The 9,321-nt window shown below is 41.5% G+C and overlaps 1 protein-coding gene across 2 annotated transcripts; it reads right to left on the bottom strand.

The window, feature by feature from the left end:
- On the bottom strand, positions 1-8,456 carry LOC120641321 (diacylglycerol lipase-beta-like). Of its 2 annotated transcripts, none has more exons than XM_039917387.1 (14): positions 7,814-8,456; positions 6,678-6,816; positions 5,569-5,788; positions 5,384-5,484; positions 4,367-4,488; positions 4,191-4,282; positions 3,771-3,876; positions 3,150-3,304; positions 2,801-2,919; positions 2,554-2,684; positions 1,950-2,047; positions 1,605-1,825; positions 1,073-1,472; positions 1-674 (listed from the first exon to the last, which is right to left on the bottom strand). In XM_039917387.1, the coding sequence occupies exons 1-14, from the start codon at positions 8,264-8,266 to the stop codon at positions 587-589; spliced, it is 2,445 nt and encodes an 814-aa protein (XP_039773321.1). In that variant the 5' UTR covers positions 8,267-8,456; the 3' UTR covers positions 1-586. The 2 variants fall into 2 exon arrangements, with proteins under 2 accessions (XP_039773321.1, XP_039773320.1); XM_039917386.1 differs by having other exon boundaries at positions 2,801-2,922; positions 7,814-8,451.
- Between the last annotated feature and the right edge of the window lie 865 nt (positions 8,457-9,321).

The raw sequence follows: 9,321 nt of genomic DNA, 5'->3' as shown, positions 1-9,321 counted from the left end.
TAATGTACCAACTTAAGCCACAACTTCCATTCAGTATTCACCTTCCTTTTTTTGTTTGGTAAGTTCAGTATTCAGCTTTGCTGGACAGTCACAACATGACCATCACTTGTCTGCTAGTCAGTCCAGCTAATTTTGCTGTGTGAATTATGTACATCTTGTCAACTTGGCGTGAATAAAAAATGGTATTGAACATGCAGACACAGCTGCAGAACAATGAATGAGGGAACAATCCGGGGCTAACAGGGATGTGTACTCAGGCTGGCGGCTGCGTCAGAAATCAATGTACACGCACAGGTCAGTGCCAGGGTGAGTAGACAGATCATTAGATATTGTTGTACATGGAGTAACCAGATGTCTATTCTGCCGGAGATCAGATCTCAGTGACATGTGCCTGCATTCGCCTCTAACTGACAATAAGCTCATCACCATGCTGGGTCTGTCACAGATATCTCATGTATCTTGTATCCTAAACAAATAAATGCGTGAAATATGCCTCCAGGGTGGAATAAACCGTGCTACTGATGTGATATTCATAATTTCTGTCTCCATCACATTTCGCAGTACATGGGTCAACAGTTTATCCTGGTCAGACCAAATGCTGTATGTGCGAACCAGAATTTGCGGATCTCTTAGGCGTTTGGGCTTCAAGAATTTTCTGCATAGCAAGGTGGCATCTGAAATCGCATAAGCATAAGCTGTCAGCATGATTGCAGATGATGAAATCAGTAGAACAAATGCCTAGACACTGGGTTTGATGCCTTGCATTCAGTTAAGGGCAGGTGTGGTACATAGGGCCTTACATAGCTGTTCAAGTGACTCAAATGCATCCTAGAAATGAGAGTGCAATGGCTTGATGTGCTATACCATGGCACTGGAAGACTGATGTAATACCTTGACACTCGACAAGTCAAAACTATAATTAGATATGAATGTGTGTGGTATTTTCTGAAGGGATTACAAGCAGTTCCTAAAGAATATTACCATGGATTGTAAGAAATGAGGTTCAGGGAGTTTATTAAATGCAATTCACCACGTGTTAGTTTATTTAGTGAAAAGTAAAGTTTAATATTACCTCCAAGGTAAGTGATCTGTAAACATGGAAGGAGTAACCACTATATCCCTGAAGTTCTCCCTTTTAGCGAAAACAGCTTTGTATGGTGGTTCAGTTTCCTGAACGTTCCAGCATTGCCAAAGAGGAAGGAGGCTTCTTCTTTGCCTCACCATATGAACAATTAAGCCGGGAAGAAACATCTCTGGAGGCTCCACTGGTATTCCTCTGTAAGACGCCGGATGCTCTTTGAAACCAGAATCAGACCCATCAATTGGAATTATTTGGACATCATGGTCATTATTTAGGCCACCACTGGATCCACTATACCCAACAAAGCCATTTTGCATAATTTGGAGTTCTGGCTCAGTATTGCATAATAGATCCTGATGAGAAATTTGCGTTTCATTAGGTACCGCCGTCCCTGTAAAGGACAAAGGACCCGTTGGAGATGATTGAAGAAAAGTTGGACGAGCTTTGCAAAACTAGAGTCAAGACAAATTTAAGACTGCATAGAGAGAAGGTGCAAGAAAATTTCACACAAATATATGCCTACCTGCCGTCCTACGATCAGAATAGCCCTCAATTATGTCATCATTGGGACCATGAGTTCCATTATCATGATATCTGTTCACATGCAAAATTCTTCGAGCAAGCTTTTGTATCATTGCTGTATCAGCTGGAGAGTTATCCGAAAGAGCACTTATTGCAGCAGATCGTAACCGGAGGATCGAATTGATTGAAAGGCGAGAGGAGAACTCATAATTGCAAATGATGCTGCAAAGAAGCAGACCATATTTAGTTATCTCAGAATAGTGAACCTTGACAAGAGAGAAGCACCATCAAAATTGAAGTTCCATTGATAATAGTAGACCATAGAAAGATCTCAGGTTATTTGTACCTGGTGACAAAATGTGAACATGCTTCCGCAATTATAAAGTCCACACAAGGAAGAGGTCCATATGCATATACATGCACGTCTGGGTATTTGCCAAAGAGCTGGTCAACAACAAAGTTAAAACTGATCAGAAATCACATGAAGGGAAACAGAAAAGGTAAAAACATTTAGAGAAAACATTAAAAATGACCATATGACCTAAAATGTACCGATTTGCATTTTAAGTTGATAGAATATAACATATATTGTAGTTTGTGATACAAAATTGAGTTTAGTCATATACTCATATGAGAGAAGTAACAAAAAGGATGTAAGTTTCCACTAAAAAGGCATAAATATAATTAATGGACTGGTCCACCTCACAGTTTTATTGCCTTGACTGGAGTGACTAACTATGATAAACCCAAAAGTATTCTGTAATACATGTAGACAATAACAAAAAGCTCGCACCACATACCTAGCTATTTAATTTAGGCCAAATGTTACAACAATGCACCCAAATTTATGTGAACAGGCAAATTAGGAAATAAGGTTAATAGAGGTTGTATAATGATGACGATTAACAAAGAAAACACCTGAAACATGACTGAAAGTAGAACATCTATACCATCATTCCTAGGACTGTAGCAACAGCACCTCCTAAAGAATGCCCAACAATACGAACTTTATATCCATGACATTCACTGCCCTGCCCCAGAAGTGTGGAGAGGAATCCGAGTCTTCCAGATGACGTGTTTTCTGAGTTGCCATTGTGGTCAGAGACACACCAAATTAGTCACTAGGCATATCAAATCAATGAGATTATTCATGTATTCTAATCTGTGCGACAATGATCGGCAATAAAAGAATCAAACCTCCTGTGCATTCGTTTAGTTGCATGAAAAGCTCCCTAGCAGCCTCCACAATTCCGCCATGCCCATAATGTGGAAATGTTGAAATGACTCTCTCTCGTGTAGCTGCAGGTGTTTTTTCACTACTGAAGAAAACATAGTATCAAAACCAAAGGTTGTGAATGATAAAAAGAACAAGAAATCATATAACATTTAATAACAGGGACCAGAAAAGGTAGAGGCATATTCCATGAATTGGTCTCTATGCTCTAAAATTTGTTGATTCGATCACCCTAGTGTGAACAATTAATTTCAACCACATTAGAAGGGAGGATAGGTAAGAACATAAGAATCAGAACTACGAGGGAATTACTTTATTAGTCCATCCAAATCTTCCATAGTAAAAGCACATTCTCTACATAATCCATCAGTTATGAGATCCTCCGGCGTCTCTGTTCCACGAACCCCTATAACAACAGTTCTTTTGTCATGGAGGACCACAACAAAGTAAGCAGCTTCACGCTTGCTCTGCATTAATGAGTAAAATGGGTCATCATAAGAGGCCAATGTTTTACTAAAAAAACATTAACAAATATTTGCTCACCACCAACTTTGGTTGTTAAATCGTGTCACAATGGCTTCAATGAATGAAATGCAAGGAAAATGCACACAAAAATAGGGGTTCAAACTTAATGGATCACCCATGCAACAGTCAGGTTCAAAGGTACTCAAGGTAGATTGATTGTTTATATTCATGGACCATAAAAGGATGATGCTCCTTTAACCAACTCATAAAATAATGATACAGAAAAAAACCATCATTAGGTTACAAGCAGAATCCAACAGTTACTAAGGATGATTAAAAAAAAGAAGAAAAATGAAAGGAAAACCTAAATGAACTCTAGAGTGCTACGTGTAACTGGTTGAAATAATCACATCATTTCACTTAAGTCTGCATTCATAGACCTTGATTGTACTAAAAACATAGTATTACCTGGCAAACACGTCCTCGGAGAAGTGCTTTTGGTGGTATATTAACGAATCTAAGGAAAGCTGCAGCATGGCCTCGCCACCAATTATCACCATCAAGTGCAGGGCGCCTGCACAAAGGTTATATGCAGCTGTTATATAGCAAAATATTTATAGTGTGTTCTACTTTTTGTCAATGGAAGGATCCTCCAGTGCAATTGATAAGAGAAACAATACAGAACAACAAAATCATAAGGACCAAATGGGTTTTAGATTGAAAAATAAAAACAATTTGACTTGAGCAGAATATGAATCAAATTTAGCTTAATTCACTTGACCAACTTAAAGAACAAGACTCCAAGCTGGACTGCACTGAAGGTCAGAACTATGTTTTTTTTTTTTTGAAAACTAACATGCCATTGAAGCATCAGAGATTATGAGATACCTTCTGCGTGCCCACGGAGTTAACACACCTTGTCTATAAACCCATGCACAGGGAAACAAAATAGGATTTCTTCCAAAATCAAGAAGTGGCCCCTGCATTAAAACCATGTGAGATGCAATCATAAATGGCTGGCAGAGGAAAAAAGATGTCCGAACCCAACAGTATCAGTATCTAACCGTGTAACATGCTTCAGCAAATGGATGGAGGAAAGCAGCTTCTTGCATAAGCTCATGGGATGCCTCCATAAGGTCAGTCTGCGATTCAGGTAAATTCCCATGCTTCTGCAATAGAGCGAGCCCTATGGCATGTGCAATAAAGGAAATATTCAGTATGCTCTAGATACACAAATAACAAACAACAATTCAATTAAAGATGATGTATAGATTTTGTAATACCTTCACAAAAATGTAATTGTTGTTAAAGGTACCAGCTGCCAATCCCCATTTTTAAAATGAACATTCAGATCTAATGATTTTTTAAGCTAAAGCAACCCGTCTGTAGGAAAAGGAATACAATACAATCCAGTGTTGTTGGAGCTAATGCTAATATGCATGGATAAAAGCAAACGAGCTTGCTCGTACCGATACAATATGTATTAGCATCTAGCAGTCAATAGTCAACCCCAGGGTTGCCGTAGTTTTCTTTCTTCAAAAAAAAAAGTCAACTACCCGAATTAGAAGGCAAAAAAGGAGGGTGGCCACACAGATCCAATCAGGTAGCATCCTCCTCATATTCTTTTTTGAGGTAGAAATGAGCATAGCGTACACACTGATGAATCCTGTAGGTTTGTTTGTTGAATTTTAAAAGGAACTCTAATAGAAATTACTTGTTCATGTTTGTTGACAGAGGCGGGGCTGGAAATGCCCCCTAGCCTGGGATAAATCAGTGGACAAGTACTAGGTTGGTTAAAATTATGCTAAATAATATTGCTTTAGGTCTAATTACTATAGAGATTTACATGGGTGAACTGAGCTGGGCCCATGCTACAGCACGCCCAGCATGTGCCCTGGCTCCGCCCCTGTTTGTTGAACAGAAAGTCCTAATATGGCTATATACATGCTTTGCCAGTTAAACAGCAGCAAACTGCAGAATGCTTGTGTTGACTAGTTGCAAGTCAAATGAATAAAAAAAAGTTAAAAACAGATATGGCACTGAGATTATTTGATATACAAGCACAGGGTCAAAGATCTAACCTGCTAAGAGCTCCAGATGTCCCGTCCCAGAAGCACGATATGCAACCAAATCACCAAGAAGTCTTGCAACAGAATAAACCTCGTCTTCTTCTAGTACGGTTCTAAACAGTAAATAAAACACTCAGTTTCAAATAACTATTTGATACTGGAGTTACAGAGTGTAAAATCACAAGATTGTGACCTACAGATATTTTGCGCGCCCTAGGCAGCACAAAGCTTCTCGAATTCCATGGTCAAACACTTCCCTGTAATGAGCTTTCCAGGCCATATCATGTGTCGCATAAAATGATCGCCACCTCAATATGTCAGAACCCGTGAAGCACTGGATGATGACCACAACCCAGGAAAGGATAAGAAATAAAGCAATAAGGGTTCGCCCTGAGTTCCGATCAGCTTCATCCTGTCCTAGATTGTAAGCCATGCAAACCAATTATTCATGCCCAAGTAGATGCATAGAACTAACAGAGAGAAAAAAAACTTCGGAAAGTAGAAAGAAAATAAAAGTACTCTAAATGTTTCCTCCTAAATTGTATTAATTTCTTTCAGTATATCAAATTTATTAGAGGCACAAGCTGCCAAAGTACAAGCGGATATCATGTCTGGCCCATAGTCACAGGATTCGGGGTCGATGCCTCGTCCCTCGACCCGGGAACGCCGTTCCGATTCGAGGGTCGGGGTCGAAGAGGGTCAGTGTCCCATTCAAGGTTGGATCGTGTCCCGGTTTGAAAGGGGTCGCAGCCCCATTGCTAGCAGATTTAATTGGGCTAAGGAGGTTAAGGACTGTGGATTGGTATGGTTTTTGTTAGACAATAAGCTGAGTACGTGTAGCATGGTCTAAATGTACTCTTTTATACGTTTCTTATATGCTTGTGCAGATTAGTTTCTTCATTAGTAGCACATATATAGTTTTTGTCTTTATAAAGACACATCGATCCGAAGATATCGACCCCGATGAATCAGGGTCGCGTTACACATAATAATTTATCGTTCCATAGATATATACCCCCTTCGTACCACAATTTTATAAAGTGACGACCCTCGACCCCGTTCCTCGACCCGGTCGACCCAGGGACTTTGTGACTATGGTCTGGCTGTCTGGATATATTTACTTGAACATTCAGCACGGAACCTCTGGCAAGTTTTTTTTTTCTTTTTTGGTGTGTATGTATGAATTCACTTGGCATATAAGCTATCAGCAAACAAGAATTTATTGTCAAAGGTGAAAGCTTACGTCCACAATTAAAAGAAAAATAAATAGTTAATAATGGAAACAAATTCAAAGTTTCAAACATACCAAAGAAGCAGGATGTGGATCTTCTTTCTTTTGAGAGATCTCTTACAATGACAAACATGAGATAAATTGCCGCAACCAATTGCAACACGCCAACTGCCATGCCAAATCTGGTCCACCACAACCAGCGTTTATACCTCACCTGTTCAGCAAGATGAAAGTACCAATGCGATAATTTAGTAGCAACTCCTGAGCAAATGAAAGTAGAAATCCAATAGCTGAATGCAAACAATGTTCATATTCCATTATTATCCCTTCACTTATTGTTTCATTCAAATTTTATAACCTTCCTGTTTCGTCTTTTCCTACATGTTCTACTTTCTTGGCAGAATGCAACAATTAATGTGAACTCCTTCAAGGATATATTAATGTGTCTGATCTCTTAAGAGAGTGCTGCTATGTTAGTGTTGGTTTTGAACATTTTGGCAGAAAGACATGGTTAAAAATGCAACAGCACATTACGCTCCTATAGATGGAAACATGACAACGATTCACATCATAACAGCAAGGGGCTATCCGCACACTTTTCATAGTTGAGGGGTTTCGTAGCTCAGAGATGGAGTTGTACTCCATGAAAATAGATAGACAACTACACCCTAGCCAATACAACCAAAACCAAATCAATGGAAACGGTAGCAGTAGACCTATAGGCATGAAATCAGATTTCCAGTAATGTCTCGTAAACCGCATCAAACTAAGGATTCTTGTATCATCAGAAGCTTCCTTCCTTGAGCACACAGCAAAACCAACGTATGCCACCTCAATACCTCATAGGCTTATAATACTTAACCATATCGACTACTCAGTTCACTTATATGCATCATATTGAGCTCCCAACACTAGGCACTAGCTATTAACATAAACTCAATGTTCACTGATTTTTCAATGCTAGAGAAATGCTATAATTTCGTCCCAACTTAAGCTATAACCACATCAATTACGCCACATCTACATTAGAACCACCTGAACTAAGCTAACACATCAAGGAGAAAACATCGATAGGACCACAACAGCAGCTCGAGTTATCAGGACACGAGCTAGTGTAAGACCAACACTAAGCTAAATCTCGTTCGCCAAACCCCGCTTCCCCTTACCAAAAGCAATCTATCCGAACCAGAACCAGGAAGTTGAGCTCTCACCCTAATCTCATGGCGAGCTACGGCATCAGCGGCGACAGAGGCGTCGTCCTCGTGGAGGTGGCGCCTGGCGATGGCGTCCGCCGTGGCGTGCTGCGCGCGCGCGGCGCCGATCATGGCGAGCACGCGGACCCCGGCCAGCGCGGGCGCCGCGGCGAACGCGAGGAGGCCGTGGCACCCCGACGGGAGCACGGCGTCGGCGAGGTAGAGCCCGAGCAGCAGCACCGCGAGGTTGAGCCCGCCCACGAGGAAGGAAACCACCCGCACCATCCCGACCCGGAAGGAGGCCGCCGCCGCCGCCGCGGGGTCGCCGGCGCGGGGGGCCATGGCGGCGGTCCTCCGCCGGGCGGGCGGCGAGGAGGGCGCGCGGCGGCGGGGGAGGAGGCGGCGTAGGAGGAGGAGCGGGGGGGAGGGGGTGGTGGGCCCGCGGGTGGGGAGGAGGGTCTTTCTAGGCATCCGGCCGCGGCGGAGGTGGTTGCGCCCGCGCGGCGGCCATGCCCACGGAACGCGGGGGGCTCGGGTGGCTGGGGACGGGGACGGAAATAGAAACCCGGAGGACGGGGCCGGTGGTTCGATTCGGCGCGGTCGGAGGACGAGTCGCGCGGCGTCTCCGGCTCCCCCTGGACTGGGGATGTTTCCGAGGTTGAGCTGTTGCTGACTGGCAGCTCGCGGCTGGTTCCGATTTTCCTTTTTCCACTTTCTCTTTTTCTTCTGCAATTCGTTCTTGTGGATCTGAGACTCCATTGTTGATGGGAATGAGATGAGGACCACCAGACGTTCATCCGAAGCAAAGATCACTTTTGGTTCCCCATTTAATATCGCGTTGGAGGGACTCCAAACGCACGAATATGAATGCAAATTTCATACAAAATATTTCCTCCGTCCATGAAAGAATATAATTATGAGACCTGTACCGGTGAAACTAGTTCAAATTTAAACAAATTAAGTCAAATAAATTTATAGTAAATAGTATTATTGTTTATAGTTTCAAATAAATTTATTATGAAATATATTCTATAACTAATCTAATGGCACTTATTCTGTATCATGAATGTCATTACTTTTTGATATAGCTTTAGTCAAAATTCAAATTATTTGACTTATCAAAAAGCGAGAAGTGTATTCTTTTGGGAACGGAGGAAGTATACAATTTCTCTACAACTACCAAACTTCTCGATTCTTCGTATTTTCTCTAGTTGTACGATTATTTCAAGTGAGATCCTTTAATTTAATATACCCATATACTACACATCATAAAGATTTTCTACATTTCTCTAGTCATACCGTTATATCAATTGAGATCCTATATATGTTTAAACACACAGGACAGTAATTTGTGCCTCATATATAGGATCTGACTCTAAGACGTGACAACATATATCATTTGTTTTTTGATAAAATTTTCCAGGATTTCCAAACGGCCAGCAAGCTCCACGGTGTTAAGAGTGTAGGCTCTTCTAAGTTCTAATACACTTCGCTTCTATGTGCTGTGGTTGATGCGAATCAGGTTT

Source organism: Panicum virgatum, chromosome 7K, assembly GCF_016808335.1.
Source record: "Panicum virgatum strain AP13 chromosome 7K, P.virgatum_v5, whole genome shotgun sequence".
NCBI lineage: Eukaryota > Viridiplantae > Streptophyta > Magnoliopsida > Poales > Poaceae > Panicum > Panicum virgatum.
Note: the sequence above shows the minus strand (reverse complement) of the source record. Positions and strands in the feature narration are given on the sequence as shown.

Coding starts and splice junctions, on each gene's coding strand:
- LOC120641321 (XM_039917386.1), bottom strand. CDS start 8,266: ATGCCTAGAAAGACCCTCCTCCCCACCCGCGGGCCCACCACCCCCTCC. Junction 3,877..4,190: donor ACTCCGTGGGCACGCAGAAG/GTATCTCATAAT, acceptor ACCTTTGTGCAG/GCGCCCTGCACTTGATGGTG. Junction 675..1,072: donor ACAGATCACTTACCTTGGAG/GTAATATTAAAC, acceptor ATGCGATTTCAG/ATGCCACCTTGCTATGCAGA.